Source organism: Synchiropus splendidus, chromosome 13 (assembly GCF_027744825.2).
Source record: "Synchiropus splendidus isolate RoL2022-P1 chromosome 13, RoL_Sspl_1.0, whole genome shotgun sequence".
Taxonomy (NCBI): domain Eukaryota; kingdom Metazoa; phylum Chordata; class Actinopteri; order Syngnathiformes; family Callionymidae; genus Synchiropus; species Synchiropus splendidus.
In genome coordinates this window covers 14,070,058-14,092,436 of record NC_071346.1, presented here as the reverse complement: position 1 = coordinate 14,092,436, position 22,379 = coordinate 14,070,058, and the positions used below count along the sequence as shown (strand labels likewise).

The following is a 22,379-nucleotide window of genomic DNA, read 5'->3' as shown; positions in this document are numbered from 1 at the left end:
GTCACTTTGCCTTTAAGGTCAGTCATGTCTTCGGCAAGTCCGCTAGATAAACAGAGGATGAGGGGACTTATTTTGACACCGACATATGTCACATCACAAATGATATTAAGATTGGACCTTCATTGTTTTATCATTAAAAATACAAATGCAATTTTACAAAATAAATAAATACATTTTAATAAGCAAAAGAGTGATCCTAAACACCGGTGGAAAACATTTTTTACATGACAAATACAGAAAGATAAACTGAAATTCTCATGTGATTTACTAAAAAGTAAATGTAAGAATGAAAATTTTAGCAATATTTACAATACTGAAAATATCAATGACCATGAAAGATCCAAAACCTTAATACCTATACCAATGCAAATGAAATGAAAAAAGCTAAGCATCATAATGGTTCATTTCTTTATATATTACATATTATTGTTTAAATACCAGATTTACCATTATGATTGGAATGTTGGCATAAATCGACAAAATAAATGCCAATATTTAATAACAAACTTGTGTCAAGTATCTGTTAACAAACTATGATTCACCTCAAGTTTAAATACAAATGATGAGCTACTCATACTCATAGTTGAAACCTTTCCTTCCAACAGATGGATTGACTTGTGTAGATAAGTGGTTTATGTCATTCAAACATTACAAACTCAGATTTTTTCCAAGCCAAGTCTAAAGAAAACTTTTAAACGCATGCCGAATGAACTAAATGTAAAAGATGCACAGTCCTTGTAAGTTGAATTGATTCGTTGAACTGAAAGCCAATTCTCATTCAGACCCATTGAGTTTCAAATTGCCAGGAACTTAAGTTACGAGCAATGCTACCTTTTGACCTTCGCATCCTTAACACTTGAACCCCACGCCCCCCTCAGCGGTCTTCAAAAGGGTGTTTTCCGACAAACTATAAATGACTCAGCAAGCTTTAATGCTCTGGCTGCAAAATAAGGAAAGTCCACAGGTGGACTTAAACAGCAGTGCTCAGAAGATCAGCAGCATGTCTCAACCTGCGATGACCTCAACCTTGAGTTCCACAGAAGAAACGAAATTGTGTTAAACTTTGGATGTGGGACACTTCCACCCGAGGCTTAATCTGATCAGAAAAACAAGGATGTGCCGAGGTTCATAGCTATTACAGAGAATTCAAACGCTCATGTGGACCACATCAGCACCTATATATGTCAACAAAAACAGCTTGCATAGACAAGACTTCCTCCAGGGGGCAGAAAAATGGGCCAACTGCGGAAAAATTATTTGGCGAAGTCAAGGGTCACTGTCATTCCTGAGGCTCCGAAATTTAGGTAGGTCCGAACTTGTTTCAGCCCACAGTCCAAAGGTCTCGGGTGTCATTTTTGTGTCATATTTCTGAGCACATAAGACGATATGTAGCGCACCCATAAGTGATATTTCAAAGAGAAACATGGCTCCAGTTCTTTTGACAGATGTCACTTGGGTTCATGTGGTTTTCTTATTACACCTGCTTAAGTTCTGCACTGCGTTACATTGTACCCAAAGGGAGACCAATAAAATGGACGGGTGAAAGCCTGTTCTTGAGTGGCTGCTTGGTCTCCAACATGCGGAGAAAACTGTCGCCTTGAAGCACAGGTTCAATCGCTACTATTTCTCTCTCAGATCAAGCAGTTTTTTGTTTGTTCTGTTTTTTTTTCTCGCTATTATTACTATCATTAGCATCTCACTTAACTGACTAACCACTAGCTAGTGGGTAAATACTTTGCTTAAATATTGAGGAAAAGTGGAGATGAAGTCTTGGCATAGCACTCATTAAACAACTCGCGTGCGACATTCTATTGTTGCCGCACATTAGACATTTTGTCCAGTGAAGCAATTCCGGAATATTGATTAGCAGCTGTGTGCATTTCTCTCTACAGCTGCAAGATGTTACAGAGTCAGCAAGTGTTAACCATTTCGATGTTACAGTAGTACGACAAGCACTTGCAAAGACTCAGAAAATGTACAATATCTTCCACAAATTTCCTCCTAACCCTCAGTAGATATGGAAAGTCATACTCCGGATCAACCAGTCCAGTCATTTCTGAGAAGAAACCTATAGAGCACCACTTCTGTGGTCCATTCTCAGTGTGGCCAGAAAGTGTTTAAGACTATCCTACCCACTTATCGGGCCGCAGTTGGATCAGAACCAGTGTACATCCAAAATATAGCTTCATACCCAGTCCACTCTCTCCGCTCTAGTCTCACTTAGAAGCTCACAAATGTTTGGATTCTTGGCCCCAAAAGAGAGGAACTAATGGATGGGGAGCAAGATTAAAATGCAGCTTTTTTCACACATTCTGAACCATGTGTCTTAAACAACAATGATAATAATGTCAAACAAACAATATGTTGAGCCTCCTCACACGTGACCGACAGGCGTTCTATTGACACTTGACGCACTGTTTTCACCCGTGTATATTTCCGGGACTTTCCACCAATGCGCCGTTGTTTACAGAGCTGTTGTAGTGGAGTAATTTCATTCATCTGAAAGATCACCTTCACCTTCACCTACTTCTGCCGCTTATCTGGGGTCGGGTCGCGGAGGCAGCATTCGGAGCAGGAAAGCCCAAACTTCCCGGTCCGCACAAACCTCCTCCAGCTCCTCCTGGGGGATCCCGAGGCGTTCCCAGGCCAGACCTGAGACATAATCTCTCCAGCGAGTCCTGGGTCTTCCCCGGGGTCTCCTCCCGGTAGGACATGCCCGGAACACCTCCCCAGGGAGGCGTCCAGGGGGCATCCGGATCAGATGCCCGAGCCACCTCAGCTGGTTCCTCTCGATGTGGAGGAGCAGCAGTTCCACCCCGAGCTCCTCCCAGATGACCGAACTCCTCACCCTATCTCTAAGGGTGCGCCCAGCCACCCTGCGGAGGAAACTCATCTCAGCCGCTTGTATCCGCGATCTCATCCTTTCGGTCACTACCCAAAGCTCGTGACCATAGGTGAGGGTGGGAACGTAGATCGATCGGTAAATCGAGAGCTTCGTCTTGTGACTCAGCTCTCTCTTCACGACGGTCCGATACAGCGACCGCATCACTGCTGCCGCTGAACCAACCCGTCTATCAATCTCGCCGGCAGTAAATCTGCAAGATCAATAATTCATCAATAACTTCATCAATAATCCAGTTTGTAACTCAGATTCTACTGGTGCACTTTTGTAAGCCATCAAGTATAGAAGCATCCAATCAGGTGGCTGTACTGCAAAGTACAGGGCGGGACAATGTACTCTGCATTTTGAAGAAATACTCGACACTATTCTGCAGTGATTCATTGCAGCATATAGGAAAGTTGATCTGCTACATCTCACAGAGGAGAAGGTCACTCTTGCCCATTAGATGTACAGCATGTTTTGCCTTCCTAAGTTGCTAAAATTCAGAAAAATCCCTCTATGTATGTTGTCATACTGTCCAGAAACTGGTTGTTCCTAAAAAGTTATCTACTGAAAAACATAAAAAAAAACAGTTCAGCAAAGCGCACGTTTGAACTCCTGGCTTTACTTCATCAGATAACCAAGGTTGCTCCGCCATTAATTCTCCTCACACATCAGTCAAGCTCGCGTCGCTCTGGCCAATCAGCCGTGCATACATATCGTCCTTTTGCAGTGTGTGCCCTTCTGCAAGGCAGCTGTGAGCCTGGAAGCGTAACTTTGTGAAATCAGAGGGAGACGAAGGATTAGAGACACCACAGGGAGCTGGACAAAGGACGCACACGTGTACATGCATGCACACACACGATGTCTTGATCTATTTGTGTGCACTTCTCTCCCTGTTTGCCAGTTCCCTTGCTTGCTTATGCTTTTTACAATGAGTAAACAACTATTTTGCACTTCCGCTCCATAAACTGCAGCACCTGCCCCCAGTTGGCGTGTGTGTGTGTGGACTCGTGCACAAGCTCGACAGCGCTCCTGCCGCGCCCTGCTAACACTACCAACACCTACGAGAACACCTGAGTGTTTGTCACTTTTGGATTGTTCCGAAGCCTGGAGGTGCAGTCCTCTTTCCAAAAGCATATGAGGGGTGTTTCATAGCTGTGGGGTGTGTTTTCAGATCAGGGCCATCATTTAAGCACCGAGTAGCCTTCACACTCCTCTGAAATCTAAGGCATGAAGTCGAAAATTGTCTCTTCAAGGTGTAAAGTAATCTATATATATGATAAACAACTCCTCTGTTTTAGTAGGGAAGTGAATGTCGGCACATAAATGGGGAGGGTTCCTCAGCTGATCGCTATTTACAGAAGACTGTGTCGTACTCGCGGAGCTCTGTCGCCAACCATTTGGAGAGAAGTCGATAATTGCTTTGTGAATTAAAATGCTGAGTCAGAACCACCCAATCTCAATTTCCACGAAGGCCATACATATAAATCAGGCGGATGCTGCTCCCAAAAAGCAGAAAAGAGTCGATGTCAACTGCAAAGGCGGAGCAAGCTTTCCATGTTTTGTTCAAGAGCAATGAAATATTTCTTTCAGGAAGACACAATTTAACAAATTATTTATTTTTAATTTTATTTGATTAATAACTTTACTTTTCATTTGAGCCGCAGCTCAAGTTACACTGCAAATATTCTTTCTGCGCTGAAAAACAACACAGCATTAGAAGCATCTGCCACAGAAACTCACACACACACTTTTTATCTATCATATGACATTCACCTAAGGGCAATGGAAAGACGGAAATATTATTACAAGATAGAAAATCTGTCGTGGATAATTATAAAAATGAGTGGAAAGTGTCAGAGCAGTTCATCAGTTCCATCTTCTAGACATACTGTTGTTGAAGACAAATATATTCGCAATAAAATCTGAGTAAATAATGCTCCTCTTGTGTCATTGCAGCAGAATACAATACATGTTTAAGATGAAAAGCAAGAATTAATATGACAGGCATTTCTATACAGTTTGGAATCCAAAATACAATGTGCACCAGTCAACATAGTGGTTGATGTACTGGAGGATGAGCAAACAAGCTGCCTTCTTCCCTCAAAACCTGAGGCTGAGAGGCTACATGCTGATTCAGTGGAGTGTAGTATATTACTGTGCTATTTACAGTGAAATCCGTTCAAGTGCGTGTTCGAGCTGCTCAGTTGGCTACACAGTGTCAATGTATTGACTCACTCAAGATAAACCGTGGTGTCAGCTCACCAGCCCACACACACAAAACATCATTAGAACAGCAGAAGTTTCCAGCATCACCTTGGGTTGGGAAGCTTCAGAATTAATCTGGAACAAAACTCTTCAGTCTTTTTTCACAAAACTGTATGGAACCCGTGACTCCTTGCTAGCGGCTGATGGTGGTGGTGCCATGCAAAACTGTGCCAAAATGGTCATGTGTCTCATCTGTTCACAATGAAATGGGGCTGAACTTTTACTAGATAGCTCAAATAAAAATATAACATATTAATATTGAGTATGAACTGTCTCATTTTTCATTTTCTCAGTTCCAGGTGCACCGCATTACAAACGGTGATGTCAGAATCAAAACATTTATGATGGAGGAGATCAAACTAGATTGCGCTGAAGGATGGAAAACTTACGTTTAAGTTTCTTTTTTAGGTTTCAGAATAGCAGTCAAATATTGATAATGTGGTCAGATGAAGACAAGTTGGGAATTGGGAGGCATTTCTGTCACTATTGTGTTGTCCACACTGCAGCCTGAGCTTCACCGTCTTTCTATTCTATTATGTCGTGCCACCTATTCTCAGAATGCTGCTGCCACCTGCTGTCCCACTGAATTTGACTTGTATCGGCATCTACGATATTTGAAACGCAAAAAACGGATTCTAATAATACATATTATTGAATGCAGGACAAAAGTATTGAGCAATATCGGTGGAGATGAACTGCTTGGTGGTGGACAGCCCACATTTTTAACACAGAATTTAAAGACTCAGACTTGTAATATGTTGGTAGAAATTGAAATAAAAAGAGATTATATTACCACCGTAAACCATTAACACCAATGACTTTTTACAACATCCTTATAACAGTAAAAGCATGTAAAATCATTGAAGCGAAACTCACTTCAGAATGGACGAATGAAAAGTTTTCTGCTGAGGTTTCTATTGCATAAGAGCCTTTAATTGGAGGCATCGATCAAAATATCCAGTCGTCCAGCTCATTAATGTGCTCCGCATGTCGAAGGACGTCAGGAACAATCACCGGCCAATTAGAAGAGTACTTATTACTAGGATTATTAGTCAAGCGTGCATCCTGCTACACAGAGGAGAGAGGACAGAGATGCTGCAACGCTTGAAGATTTGGCCACTGGTGGCTGGAACCTGCTCAGTTCAGTCTGAAACTGAAGAACGTGAGTCAACATTATATGGGATTTGCAACCGTAGGCAATAAACTGGACACAGACTGATGCATTTTACGCGACATTTTCAGTCACAGACCTGTGAGCTGTACATTAAACCAGATGGGAGTACTTCTGTTTCTGGGAGTGTTTCTGTTACCCATCATTTTCAGAGCTCAACATGGCCATCTCTCAAAGCTTAGCTCAGTAACTATTCAATTCAAATGATACTGGTTAAGAGAAGTCATCACAAGTGAGGAAAGATTTTACATGACTTTAGAAGACACAGTGTACAATTTAAATCAATAAAACAACTTCCACAATTGAAAATAGAATTGAAATTAATTTAGAACTTCTTAAGATAGTTTACTAAGAGACAGGTGTAAAATTAAGATTATTATTACTAACAATTTCTATAAAATGTAAGTAGAAGCACGATAGACAAGAGGCAGTTGAGGCTGTAAGACAGACAGGAGAAAGGAGGAAGTCGGAGGACGGAGAAGAAATCCAAGTTAGAGAACAGAAAGAATTGTCATGGACAGGTGTGGATTTGTTTGTGGTGCGATTTCTTTACTTAAAATAATGTATTCAATTTAAAAATGTAAAAGGACAAACTGAAAAATAAGGGTTGTGTTGCTGTTCTATAAATTGTTTGATGGATACAAATGCAAACCGCTGTGCAGTGTCAACAGTGTATCACTATAGTAGCAGTGAATTTAAACTCCTTTGTCCAATATTTTCTTTTATTTTGTACTGCTTAAATGAATCAATAACACTTGGAAGTGAAGGTAGCTGGAGGTCAAATCTACACAATATTCCCCTGAATATTTGACTATTAAGCACAGCTTTCTAAGATCCAGGACCAATGTACCCATACATGCACTATACATATTTATGATAAATATAATGCCGTAAAGTGTTGACATGCATTTTAAAACACATATCTTCGTAGGACTCTTTTGGTTTTCTCAGGCGCCACGTAAACATGGTCGCTGCCTAATACATAGTGCACGTGTGTGTGATGATGAACTTTTTCCAACACACCATCAGTTTGTAGATTCCTTCTTAGCCTCGGAAAAAATCTGTACCGTCGCCCCCTTCTGGACATCATCATATTTTGGGCTAATAAGTGTAGTTTTCTTTCAAGAACTCTTCATCACTTTCGATGTGGTAGGGCTGTTAGGGGATAGTGCCGACCTCTTACTTCCCATATAGATATGATCTCTGACCCCTCATCCCCTTTGTAAAAGGCCTTGGTTCAGACTATTGGCGTTACCCAAGTGGGATTGGTGCGTTCCACTTTAAGTGCATCTTTGATTTTGGAACAGCTAAATGAATACATTTGAAAAAAGAAAAAACAGACACTAACAGTACAGTTGCAAGTGGATGCAAAGATGACAAGCTCAGTTTGCCTTTCAAGTGAATATCTTTTAAATCTTTAAATCTTTAAATCAATAAAGGTGATATTGATTTATAATATATTAGACTTACTAGAGTCGTCCGTATACTGAAGAAGAAGAATCCATATGTGAGGGAATTGCAGGAGGGAATTTAAAGCTAGTGTGGTAATGCCATGCTTTAAATAAAAATGATATTGAGAATCTGATCAAAAATATTTTCTCTAACTCAAACACTCCATAGAGAGATTTATTGAAGTAGAGCTTACCTCCAACTGTTTCAAGAAACTTTTTTCCACAGTACTCTATGGTAACAGTTTGAAGTGGTCTTGCGTCTATTGAAAGAAATAGAAAACTCCATTTGTGTTTTATGAGATTTTCCAGGCTAATGCGGTTTGAAAGAGACGGCAGGTCAGCTCAAACATTCATATCACGGACCCAGGAATGTTTAAGGATTTATCCGTCGGGTCGACTGAAGCAAATCAAAGCCTGGGATCACAGTTCTTTAAGATTTAAATAAGTAGACTTGACTCAGGTGTTGGATCAGCTTCACTCTTGGCATAAAAGGATTCCTTCAGTTATGAATCAGCGACAATGAACGTCATCATGAAGACTTTCCTGATAAAGGCGAAACAATCCCAGCAAGTCCTGGCATGTCATTTATGAATATGAAGCTTGACTCTGGGAATAATATAGATTCAACAACACCAATATTCTCTGGTATAAAACAGTTTTACACAGACAGCTATTAAAAAGAGTGTTTTTTTTATTTGTCAGTGTCACACATTCCATTACAATATATATATATATATATATATACATATATATATATATATATATATATATATATATCATATATCTCAACCAAATATGTGCATGTGTCTTGGATAGAGCTTTTACAACATCTAGCCAGATAGCTGAAGCACACGTGCTTATGGATATTGTTCTTTTAGATTTTATTTAGAAAACACGGTTGATTTTAAACTTTCACCAGTTACTTTTGTTGCAGAGTGATTCAACTTACAATTACAGTCCAAACGTTCAGCCATATGCTTTGGCAGCATTCCTCAGCAAGGACTCAGTCTACATCAAAATCTGATTGATCCTGTCATTCAAAGCTTTTGAGCGAAACACGTCTGGCCACATTGACAAATCTACACAGCCCAGAATCAGAGGATTAGTGTGTACGAAGCGCGTGCTTTGGGAGGATTGTTTTTAGCTCCGCATCAGACCACACACACGCTTGTGTTTATGCTCTTCCACATCACATTCTGTGGCTCCAAAACATCTTCTACCTTCCACCCACTCCTTCATTTGATGTGCGATTTGTGTACTGGCGCGTTAAATTTGTGCGTGCGAAAACTTGACACGTTTTTATTGTGTGCCACAGCTACTGTTTGTGTTTTTTTTTTTTTGGAAACTAGGAGGCTGACTCAGCTTTGACAGCAGCAACAGGCAACTTACGATTCGGCCACAATTTTGCCTTCAACCGCTTCAATTCACCCCACTCCAGCAGGATCATAGCGTTTCAACTACTACTCAAAGACAAAAAAAAAAACAAGAAAAAGAATTTTTCAGGGCAAGATCATAGTGGCTGTGGGTGGGAGAGGGCAAAGGAGGGACGCTGGCATAAATATCTCCCCTTTCTGGACACTTCTGCTTTTCCACTCTGTCACTCTCTTTCACACACACTGCTGACCGGCCCACTTCCTTACGGACCCCGTCTCTCACAGTGCAGCCCGGACTTCCCACTGCAATTACTTATAAAAACTTTTCAGGGCTGCCACACGTGGTCGGGTTTTTAAAGAGCTGCCTCCCCCTCCTCACGGGATGCGGGGGGTATTGAGTCGTCACAGACCCCCTGAATGATCACCGAAAAATAAGGCGGCAGAGACAATAGCTTGTCTTGATGAATTCAATTCTTTCACGACCCTGTACCGTTGTCCAGGCAGCTCCGGGCCAAAACAATCGTTGCTTTGATAGTCCAAGAAACACACACTCGCATGGTTGCTCTTAGAAACTCCCTCTAACTACTTCCTAATCGGGACGTAAAGATGACATACATCAGACCGGGGCAAAGGAGCCGGTTTGTCATCACCAAAAGTCGTCCTTACAAAGTGGGCAAACAGGCCGGAGTAAGGTGCGCCTTAACCAGAAGCAGAATGACAACAACGAAACAGCTTGGACTGACCTGGTCGGCGGTGGAGGCGGCAACAGTGTTCGACTCAGACATGACTGGATGCTGTGACCTAGAGGTGATGCTCTGCTGGCCACTGTAGGCTCCTTCATTCACACCTTGCCTTTCAGTTCCACAGCGAACGAGGGGTAAAGAAAACACAGTATACCCTCCCTTTTGCCCAGTCTTGATTAATGCCTGAATTACTTTCACCTCATTTCATCTGATGGAGCTCTGTTTCCTCTCCGCCTCTCTCACTCATTCGGCATGGTAGCCCACTCTCTCTCTCTCTCTCCCTACACCCCCACCCTCCTTCTACGACTCCAATGCTCCCTTCCTGCCTCTCCTCCCGCCTCTTGCAGCCTTACTTTTTACCCACTCTTTCTCCAAAGCCTCAATTACTTTCTATTTCCGCCCCCTTTTTCTGCCGTATTTTACCATTTCAGGAATATGCACCCTCCTCTCTCCTCAAACACCCCCAAGTTCCCCCCACAAATAACAGACATAGGAAAGATCCACAGTCGTTTCTCTCCACCGCCACAATGAATGGCTCGTTGTCACTCCAGCACCTAGACAGAATACAGAGCAAGTTAGCGGGAGAGAGGAGGAATCATGGGGGTGGCTTTGGTGTAGGGGACCAGGGGGTGTTGAACTTTTAGTTTGGCTGGCCGGAGTAACGCGCCACGGACGGGGGGTCTAGAGCACCCGTGGGCAGTGGCCAAACTTTCCCTCGCTTCCCCACTTTTCTTCCAACAGATTAAACTGAGGAAACAAAAAGTGAGGAGCCCACAAGTGACAAGTCTCAGAGTGAGGAGCCCACACGCCATCCACCGGACTGCCATGCCTCCCCCCACTCACCCTTCATCCCATTCACTCTGTCTCTTATTTCTTCAGTTTGTTTTCAGCGGCAGCTGCTGCAACTCTGCAGACCACCAACAACTTCCCTTTCAGCAGCACTTGACTCTTCCAAATCCTCATCTGTCTCTACAACCTGACATTGCCAGGGCCCCCACCTCACCAGTACCCAAGCCTTGCATGGTGTCGCACCAATAGCCCTAAAGATCCATGGCCCACCACTTCATGCGAGACCCTTTCAGAACCAGGCGCGTCCCTCTTGGTCCTCTGTTTGGTTTCACACATTGTGTCCTCCACTTGCCACCATATGGCTAATAACCAGCCACAAGTGTAGAGAGAAAAGTGGGGTGTGAGAGCCCGATGACATTGGCCCAAAACAATAGCTCCACAGAGATCAACAAGAACATCACTCATGCAGCCGAACGGAACACATTTCCTCTCAGCGATCCGACTTGATTTGTTGACTGGACATTGTGTCAGCGATGTCAATTGCAGACGAGGGTCTGGCACGGAGCCTAATGTGAGTTTGATTGCTTCGGATAATGGCCGCTGCCACTTGAACGGAGGGCCGCCAGTCATGTTAAACATGAGACGAGCAACGTGGACAGATTGCCATTCATCCGGCCTGTCAAGTCCAGGGACTGAAAATCCCATCAGGGGTCCAGCAAAAGAGTGACTGGCATATACCCACCCAAGTCAGTGTTCTTGGAGGAAGTGGTGAAGCAGTGAGAGGTGGTTCGCCAATGTCGTAAAATTTGATGAAGCTTTTGTTGCCCATATAAAACACTTGGTTGTGTTTTTCTTCCAATTTTCTACCAGAGCAAAAGGTACCAGAAAATGTGTTGTCACTGAGGACAACAAGTTATCTATCACTTAGCCCCTACAACGCATTGTAGCCAGGTAACATTCACGCTAACTGCTATCATGCTACAGTCTTTCTTGCTCTACTGCATGGACCGACTCCAAGTCCAACATTGGACAACATGAGTGAACTCTCCTCTCAAGGATAAGTGTTGCTTACGCAGTACAAGTACAGTGAAGAGGCAGCCGTTGTGACTCACATAAGATCCTAATGGCACCAGGCATCGTCTTAAAATCAAACCATGATGCAACCGCATCGACCTTGTGTGTCCAACGTTACATTACATGATGACATTGGTCTCCACAAGATGGCTCTGTAGTGCAAAGGCCGCCAAGCAACAACTATGTTATGAGCATGGGGTACATATTTTAATGAATACTGTTTACATTGACCACATAATTTGGTTAAGTTCCCATTTAGCTAAGTTATGTGGGAGTGGGTCGGCCTCACCTGTGACCAGGACTATGCATATTAAAGAGGTCAGGACATATCATTCCGAAAAAAGTGGTGTGAACAATAGGATCAAAATATGTGTCAATACTTACGAACAGTACCTTGACTTATAAGTGTCGAAATTTACAGGTTTTTCCAATCCGTGTCTCGAGTCCAGGGTTGTTCCCAGTACTTTAGGGCCTCTTTGAGTTCCCCAGCGTAGAGGTGGAATCCCTGCATTTTCCATAGCTGTCAATATGAGGCACGCCCTCTCTGTCTGTCGGGCAGGACTCCATTGAGCTAAAGAACATGCTCACCCCAGGTACAATCACACAACTATATATAGCACCTTTAGTGGCCATGTACTTTCATCATCATGATCATATGATCATATATTTACATGTGAAATAAATGTATATCTCTGCACAAAAAGAGCAGCACGCCAACCTTGACTTCTCCGTTTTCAACACATAATTCCACTCTTTTGCTAGTGTCACTATTCGACACTAATGGAGTAAGAATGTGTTGTCTCAGTGAATGAGAAGTAATAAAGGATGATGTCCATGAATTTGACTCAAATATTGACACGCCTTGAATGACCTTTGTCCAATCCATTGAAAAAGTTAAACAAGCGGTTTGTGCAAAGTCCAATTTACATGAAACACACTCAATAAGACGTACACACAAAAAAAGAACTGTTGACTGTAAAAGATCTGTGTAATAGTGAGAGGAGTGTGCGAAAATATTGTTTTTGCAGTGAGCTAACAGAGCACCAAATTCCTGCGTGTAAGTAGACATGAAAACCTTTTAGTTTTTGAGGTACGTCTATTCGAAAAAATAAATGCAACAATTCATCAAAAAAAAAAAAATGCTCATGTGCTATCAACGTTTCCTTACATTCATCTGACCTATAAAATGCACGTATAACACTTTTTTTTTTTGTTTTAGCATTTGAAAGCTCAGTGACAGCAATGAGATAAGTGGGACATCAAGTGGCACTAGTTTGCTGGAAATGCCTCGCTATTTCCAATCTCATAACTGACGCTCACAGAAAACAAGGAATCCGTGAACACAGCTGACAAGGCAAACCATATTTGGGTCATTGACATCTTCAGGGAAAAACTATTGGCTTTTAACATGGAAAAAAAAAGACATTGATGAGAAAATCCCATTCGTCAAGGTCTGATTTCTATTTCTATGTGGTATGATTCACCAGATTACGAGGAGTCACATTTTCAACTGCCGGCTCATTGATATCATTTATTAGTCAAAATGTGGGGGCCTTCATCGAGCGTTTGCACACTACTATTTTTGGACACATGTGAATGGCGATGAAGAAAGAGGTATTGGAGTAGGAGAGTTGGCAGTTGTGCAGCACTTGGAGCAAATGCAGGTCCAGTGCTCTGCTTCAGAGAACCCGAGCGGCGCCTTTGAGGTGGCATCACCATGTCAGGGCCGAGCCACTGCTTCCCACTGTTTCACCCACTCTGACTCTAGTTTTAGTGTTGGTCATTTTTATTTATTTTGAAATAGTTACAGAAAAAAAAAACAAGGAGTGTAATATTGTATTCAGTTCGGACCTCCTGCTGTTGACAGTTGACAGTAAATCCGATTTTCGTTCAGCACAGAACTTGGCCTGTCGTCAGAATTTCGGGCCAATGCGTGATTGAGTTTGTCACCCGTGTCCATAGCAATTAGCTTTGTGCTTCTCCTCTCCTGAGTCCCATTTCTTCCAGGTAAATCACACGCTTGGGCGTCCCAGTTAGCACTTTCACTGCAATGAATGGATCGTTTTACATGCAAGGTAGCATGAGCAGGGAGGGAGGACAGCAAATGAATGCCACTCGCTGAGGAATTCAACAAGCCGAGGTGTTGGGCAGAACGACACGGACAATATTTAATGTCTCGATATTCACTTATCAATATCGAGATATCGCAATATCTGGAAAAAATAAAAACATTGCGGTGTAGAAAAGTTAGATGTCTGTCAGTAATGATGTTTAGTTGGTCTGAGTTGTGCATTACAGGACTTGGCATGGCTTCACATGCTGGACTTCAATGTCCCGTTATAGACACGCTAACAATAGATTGTTTATTTCGCAATATTGGTATCTTGAAGGTTCACATCTGAATACCTATATGTTAAAACTAATATATTTCAGCCATGCCGGACATGTTACGGTGCACACATGGCCGCAGTGATCTCAATAAAAAGGAGATATCCTCATTCAAAAATAGGTTTTAAATCAGCAGTGTCTTTCATTCTCACAAGGACACAAGTATTTGACACACAGTACTCCATTGATTTGCGTTTCAACAAAGTGTTATGTAAAAGCTGAGCCATTTTAGGCATCAACATGAGTCCACTGTTGACAACCTAATGCGGTATACTACATCTGCCAGGCCTTTAAAGGCCACTCTGACAACAAATGAAGAAGACAGCAGGGCACTTGTGCACGTTAGCTTCTATGTGTTAGCATAGAAACATAAGGTGAAACTTCAGAATCAACTTTATTGCCATGGTCAGTGGGGATCCCACCAACCAGGAAAGTGCTTTGGATTAAAGCACTGTCATGAATAAAATAAAATAAAATAAAATGGGGGCCACAGACACACAATAATCTGTTGCTCACGATGTGGACACATGACACTTGTGTTCAAGCTAATATTAAGAATTAAACTTAAAAAGACGAGAGCTGAGAAAGGTGGGGCAGTGACATCATCATTTTAAAAAGTTGCGGATCAGTTGTCCACATGGACTCGAATTTATCCACTCTGGAACTGAGTTTCCATAAGTATCGGATATGGGGACAGCAAGCGCCAGATCTGGGTGGATGAAAGGCTTATCCGACACAGAAGCTACTGACTCTGTCTCGCGGGGACAGAGCCGCAAGCACTGTAAAACAAGATCATTTTAGAGGTTCCGAGGACAATCGTCTCTCGGAACTGGCCGTGTTACAAACCGGGAAACATAAACTGGACACTATACTTGCTTCTGCTGCACTGAAACTGTAGCAATTCAATGCTAATTTGAGAACTTCAAATGCCCACAACAATAGTACGATCACATATTTTAGTTCACTGAAACGCTCCTCCTGGAATGGCAAGGCATCTATCTCAATATTAAAACCATATCTGAAACAATTGTCACAGTGATTAATGAAGAATCATTTCCACTTGTTGAGATCCTCTAATCCAATTACAGCTCTAGTTTTCATTCAAGAGTCTGTTGAGTCACTCCGCATCTACATATCCGTCCACTCCATCAATTAACTTAATATCGTCTTGCCTTAGTCATCCAGTGCCAGACTCTGAACTGCAAAAGCCATGGACAAGGCTGACATTTTTTTTTTTAAATGCCAGCAAGAAGAACAAGCTAAGCAGGTCGGCAAGTAAAGACGGAGAGGATGATGTGATCGGAGAAGTCGAGGGAGCTGGGAGAGAAGGAGCGTCGCATGGTCACAATAGGACACCCGCTGACGGATTGCTGCAGAAAAACAGATAAAAAAAAAGCTTGTTTTGCAGCAGCAGGGCGGCTTTCTTCAGTGATAGGACGAACGTGTGAAGGCAGAGCTGGAGGAATAATAATACTTTCTTGTCGATTCCAAAGCTCTTTAATTGGAGGCAGAGGAGAGGAAGCAAACAACACGAGAAAAGAGAAGCCATGTTAAAAGCTGAGGAGTGAATGGACTGATGGTGAGTGACTTTTAAATGAGTGAGTGGATATTTGTCCGCCTGTCTGGTTTAACGTGACCTGACCTGGCCGCTGCCAGAGAAAAAAAAAAAAATGGAGAGAAAAAAAAATGAGGGAGCAGAGAGACATTTCCAACGCTTGGTTTAACCTGAAGTTTCCATGATAATTTCTCTACCCCTCCCCCGACCCTTCACCCCTCACTGCTTTGGCTGGGAGGGCCCCAGCTGTTAGGTCTGTATAAATAGCGTGAGGCTTCAGCTTGGACCCCCGGGGAGAGCGGGGCTCATTGGAGAGAAGGCAGGGGGAACAAATCAGGCCGGAAAAAGCGCACAACATACACATTTTGACAAACATATGGGACCATTGCTGGGAATGAAAGTGAGGTACATGTGACTGAAGTTGTCCACACGTGGCAGAAGTCACCGTCGGGCTGAAAATGTGACGCGAGGATGAGCAGCATCTACAGAGAGATTACATAGCCTCCCAGTATTAAAGTGCCGATGCTGCACTGACTTTAGTAAGGTGGGCAAAATCCTTAATGCGACACAGCTCAGAGGATCGTAGGAAACTGCGGATCAAAGTTCATGCTGGGCAACATTTCAGAAGTAATTCAAGTGAGTAGGGTGATGTTTTCACTGCTATGTGAATCCACCTTTCTATTGGAGAATGAACATAGTCACAAATGAAGGAGACTCAATGAGTCAATTTTGAAGTATTTAATAACTTAATTTATTGGTATTTAGAGTAGATTAGAGTAGATTTTTGTTCAAATCTTCAGTAAAAAAATTGAAATAAGTGAGTCTCTGCCGCTGATCTTCTTTCATCGTCCAAATACGTGGACTGGTTGTTACTTGAAACATGCGTCATGTGAAGTCATTCAGATCTTTAGGAAGCTGCAGTTCGATGACTCAAAAGAAAGAGCCGCCACCTGCTGAGTCAGTCATCAATTCAGTTCGAATCATCAACTCGATAGATCTGCGGCATTCTTCTGCACCAGGGAGCCATCTGGTGGGTGTCAACGTCACAACAGAGAGGAAGACAGACGGAGGACAAGATAGTGGGAGCATCCAGGAGCAGAATGTTTGCAGGGACGACCAAGGACAGGGAAGCCTGGAAGGGGGCAGCTGCTTATATCACTATTAATCTGCTGAAGTTATCTTGAGGAAAATTGAGGCAAGGATTTCAGGGGAAGAAAGACAAAAATACAAGGACACAAGAAGCAAATGATCAACCATTAAAAGTGGTGCATGAATCAGACACTCGTATGGGTTCAGGTCGCAGGGGCAGCAGGCTCAGCAAAGAAGCCCAGAGACTCTGCGCTCCAGTCTCTTCCAACAGTTCCACTGGGAGTATTCCTAGGGCGTTCCAAGGCCACCTGGGAGATGCAATCGCTCCAAAGTTGCACACTATATCGTAAAGAGAGAGCTCAGCCATTCGCAACGATAGGAGCCAGATGAGGTTCTCGGTAAGAGTACGCATCTATGAAGTCTCCCGGCGGGACTTTTTCCGGCATGTCTCTCAGGTAGGAGACCACGAAGCGGGTGATGCTACCTAGATTTATTAAGACTAAATAAGTACTGGGAGAGAGCTAGTGAAAGAGAGGTAGCAACAGAGAACCGCCAATAATCCTCGACTGGTTTTCATCAGGGGTCGGCCTCCTCCATCTAAACCTATCCTCTGCTCTTATAAAAGTTTAGATCAAAGCGTTTTAACATGAAATATGAAATATGCCATATGGAATGTAAGTTGAACAAAAGACTATGCTTATGCAGATAAAAGGTGTGGAAATCCAACACTTTTTGATGGTAAATTGACCATCAAATGAGTTGTTATCGCGGAACAAAGGTGTTGAAACAACTCAGATTTGATGGGCAATGAACGGTGATAATGGAGTAATAGATCACTTGCCGAGGACATCGACTGAAAGGGGTCAGCAAATAGCATAATGGAGAAGCAATAAATAAGTGAGGGGAGGTGTGGGTCAGAGTCGGAGAAGGGTGTCCAGCCCTGAGAAAAGCTGAGCCCCCCTTGTCCCAGGCTTATAGCTGCCATTCAACACTCACATCCTCACACAGAGCCAGGGAGCAGGTTGGGTTCAAGCGCAACAAATTACCTAAATATGGTTCTGAAAAGCGTTCATTGAAAATGATGATAGTACCAAAAGAAAGTGGCAGAGATTTAAGAGCCCTGTTGTCGGGACACAATGTCACAGCCCTGTCCATAATTTCCCCGACTTCAGACGCGGAGTGAAGTTCTATTTTTCCAGCTTAATTTGTGCGAGCTTGAAGCAGGAGGGAGGGGGAGCCATTAACCAGAAAAAGCAGGGGAGAGTAAAAAAAAAAAAAGGAAATAAAAGAAAATTTTCAGCCTCAGTGGGTTTCCCCAAATAAGGTCCAAAACAGAAAGCACTTCCTTTTTCCCCCCTTCTTACTGTGTGTACATGGCAGTTGGTGGGTTACCTTTTAAAGGCTGCCCAGCAGTGGACGTGTTTGGCATGTCTGCCTCTTGTCCTTCAATTGTACGACAAGCAATGTGTGGCCTGTACGGCGGCTTGTAACTTTTCTGCTACTTCTCATTCATGTGGTCAGTTAAAGCCGAATGGCTCAAAAATCATTTCTCTTTCACGCCCCCCCACCCCGAACTCCCGCTCTCTATCTCTCCGTCCTTTTCTCCCGGAACACATCTGTTTGTTGCCCCCTCAGCCCAGAGGCATCATCATGTTTGCTGAGAAGTGCTGTAGACCAAACTGGCTGACTGGCAACTCAATATGTTGCTTACATAAGGTCATATCAGTTAAGAGAAAGTCAGATTTGATGAATACCCAAAGAGGAAATAGTCGTAAGGTCAAGAGTGCACTATGAAGCTGTTTTATATATATAAAACAGCTTCATAGTGTCCCTTTGAAAATGCTTCATCATACACTATGAAGCTGTTTAAATATATATATATATATATATATATATATATATATATATATATATATATATATATATATATATATATATATATATATAAATATATATATATATATATATATATATATATATATATATTTTTTTTTTTTTTTTTTTTTTTTTTTTTTACAAAAGTGATAGATTTAGTAGTCTGTGGAAACCGGATCTGATACATTTGGCTCTCCCTTGCTGGCACAACTAAACAGAGCCCCGAAACCAAAGCACCCCCTTAAACTTGCCCCAAACTGGAAACATTTTAAAGACAAACACGTGCAAAGAAGTCATTTGGGAGTGAAAACAAAGGGACAGCTTTCTGCCCTGTAAAGGTTTGTACCAGGGCACCATCTGCTCATCCGCCCAGTGGAAGTAGCGGCTTCCAGGCCAGTCCAAGACAACGCGGGAAGATTGAGGATACGAGGCCAGCAGTGAACTCTGTAAAGGAGCCGGGGAATAAAGTTGTGGAGATAAAGAAACCTGACAGAAGGCTACCAGCCAAGACGGGGAGGAAGCAAGCGCCTTTTTCATCGTACAAGATTTACAGTGATGGGTTCATCCACCAGCCATCTGGGAGGGCAAATGTAAATCCTTCTATGCAAAAACACTGGAAACAAAACCGGCATTAGCACACTTAATAAAAGGTTAAAAAAAAGAGAGGAAATACATTATAGCGTTAACTTCAACGTCTGACTTCAACGTAACCATGTATGTAGACTGAGTTATTGTATAACTTTGTGGGGTGTTTACCTTCAGATAAGACCTGGGCCCCAGATAGACCCTTGCCCCAATGGGTCGAGTCAAATCGGGTGATGAGGCTGGTCAGAAAATATTGTGTATATATTGGTTTTGTTCAATAGACTAGAATCGCTCAGTACCTCTAGTTAATGGTCCTTCTAAAGAGTGTGCCCAACTCTAGCGCAGTGATAAAAACCAACAGCAGTGGATACCAGAATTTAAAGAAGTTTTCTATTGGAGCCTTGTGTGACAAGTCATCTCCCAGTGGTCACTGACATCAGTCACCTAAAACTTAACGCATACAAGTTTAAACCTCCTTCCTGGTTGGTCTGCTGAATTGGACCATAGGATCCTCTCTTAACCCAAGCTTTTTATGTTCCTTTGACATGGTACATACGGTAAAGAACATATCTGAAGAAATGTGTACCCAGGAAAGCACAAACTTACATGGTGAATCTACTAGTGCTGTAGTAGACCACTGAACCCGAGGCCAAGCCAAGACCAAGACCAAGACTTTGCGGGTCCAAGAACGAGTCAAGACTAAAAGAAAAGTGAGCACAAATACAGAATCGGAAGTCAACTGGAGTCATATGGAGGCCCACGTGTATTTCTTACTGCAAAAGAAACAGTAGTCATTTTTTCTGAACGAATTAACAACTGAAATGCTATTACTGGAACAAATCTATTTGTTTGTTCTATATTCACTTATTGGTCTCAGGTCATCAAAGTCCTGTGTATCCAATGGCCTCTGTCTCGATTCTGTCTCAGGTAAACATCTACTATACGCCTTCTATCTCCCTGCTGAGAGAATGACTGGACTCCATGGCCATCTATTGTTTTATTTTGTGCATCATGGGTACTATACCGCTACAGCACGGGCATCCAGCAAATCCATGTCAACTGCACTGTTCTGGATGGTACTGAAAGATGCAGAGCGTAACATCTTTCGTAACATTCTCATGCCGGATTCATTCACAAACTTGTTTCTTCTTCTGAAACAATTTGAAGTGTCATTGAACGCTGAAAGAATCCAAGGCATACAAGGATCTAAGGCACAGTTTTGTGCCATCATTTGCCATAGATTTTCTTTAATGTGCCACTGACATCTATAGAACAAGATCACTTCCAGGTCAGATCCAAAGGGAGGGCCCCCACCTCAATTGTCAACATCAATTTACCTCCACTTTTTGAGAGTGTGGGAGGAAACTGTAGTGCCCAGCACAAAGAGAACACAAAAAGGACACTCAAGCATGAAGCAGACAGCAATACGCGATTGCTGGAAGCAATGTAACAAAATGTCTCAAACTGACAAGACAAACAGGAGCTGGCAGATTGTTTGGTATCACGTAGTCGATTCAACGACACAAATATCTCCTTCACTACAAGGCTGACAAACCCCTGCATAGCACATATGTTCGGATGGAATGGACCGTGAAGAAGAAGCATCATCTGTATGTATGGAGCTGGTTCAAAAGAGCGTCATGAGAGATTGGGTTTATACCCCTCTCAAGACGTGTCGCCGGACCAAACGGGAAAGGAGAGGGAGAAAAGGAGAAGTGACCTGACTGCCAATGATGCCAAATCTGGAATTAAAGCAACAGCAAAAGCCTCAGACCTTTAAACCGGATCCCATCAGGAGCAGAAAAATATTGTTGTGAACCAATGCTCTGTATATTAGAAAGCGTATAGAATACTGGGTATAACCAGGAAAACGTTGCTGTTGGTGAGCTCCAGGAAACAGCAGGTGATGACAGCTATCCCTATTGGGAGCAGAAAGTCGGTTCACGTCAGGTCTCGGGGGGGAAGGATGACAAGATGATTTTAAAATACACATTTACAGTGTCACCTCAGGGCCAAGGAAAATGACAACATATTAAGTAAGAAAACAGATTAAGTGTTTGTGTTCGGAGGACCATGTGGTGCAGCAAGATTAAACAAGTTAAGTGGAGGGCGACTCATGTGGTCGTCCAACAGCTGCAGACCCACATCAAAAACAGACGGGGGGTTGAATCTCCGGCCAGAGAAAAGGTCATCTTCAATGTGCACTCACAGTGGGATGTTGCCTGGCTCGGGTGTTGAGATATAAATTGTGAAAATAGAGCACCTTTATGCAAACATTTTTGTGCTTTTCTGGGTTGTTTTTTTTTCAGCGAATGGGAATGAGGATGGGTGGCCTAAAAAAAAAAACGTCTGAGGTTATCTCTCAGACATTGCAAGTCACACTTGACTACATGTTGACGTAAACATCTGAAAACTCATAATGGGGTGGCCCATAATGCTGCTGGAAGCGCTGGGAAGGATACGTTTTTATTTATTTACACAGCAGAAAAAGAAATACTCACAAACTTCCAACAAGCTCAATTCCACTCCTGTTCTTTTATTGTTTGTTTTTGCCCAATATTACTGCCCTTCAAGTGTAACATCTGAAAAATCATTGATATCAATGAGCTCGAGGAGACAGCAGGTGGCAGTAGCTTCACAGAATTTGCTCGCTAGATGTTTGAGGTCATACTGCAGCTTTCTCCACAACTCTGTGGGTGATGAAATCTTTATAAGATTTAGGGAACAAGGTGGCAATTTGGATGACCAGATGTTCTTTTGCCCCATTTTCCTAAGCCATGGAAAGTGAGTTATATGTCACAGAGCGACAAGACTGATGAGTGGTCAGAGAGCAAGAGTCAAAGGGCATGGAGTGACCCAGACTACATCTCCAATCTAAGCACAAATATAGTCACGTGACCTGCTTGGATTTTGGTTGGTGGGTGGTTCTTTTAGCAGTAAATGAATGAGCTGATAGATGTAAATGAAAAACCATCCATTAGTTTTGTATGTTGTGCACCGATCTTAAACTAAAAATCAAACAGAAATGGAAGAATTTGAAAAAAAAAAAAGGAAAATGTTAGTGCTAAGAAAACAACTGCTGAAAGTCAACCACTAAAAATAAAGCTAAAGCTGTGCATTCACAGGCTCTTCAG

At 42.5% G+C, this 22,379-nt stretch overlaps 1 protein-coding gene across 5 annotated transcripts in view; it reads right to left on the bottom strand.

Annotated features, from left to right (window-relative positions):
- The window catches only part of slc6a9 (solute carrier family 6 member 9), a 64,924-nt gene that overhangs the window by 31,561 nt on the left and 10,984 nt on the right, over positions 1 to 22,379 (bottom strand). The window contains exon 1 of one of the 5 annotated variants that reach the window (XM_053884401.1): positions 9,891 to 10,214. The exons of the other annotated variants lie outside the window; for them this stretch is intronic. Within the exon in view, the coding sequence (XP_053740376.1) occupies positions 9,891 to 9,932 (42 nt within the window). The 5' untranslated portion in view covers positions 9,933 to 10,214. Of the gene's footprint in view, positions 1 to 9,890; positions 10,215 to 22,379 lie in introns of those variants that run through there. 5 annotated transcript variants of the gene reach the window in all.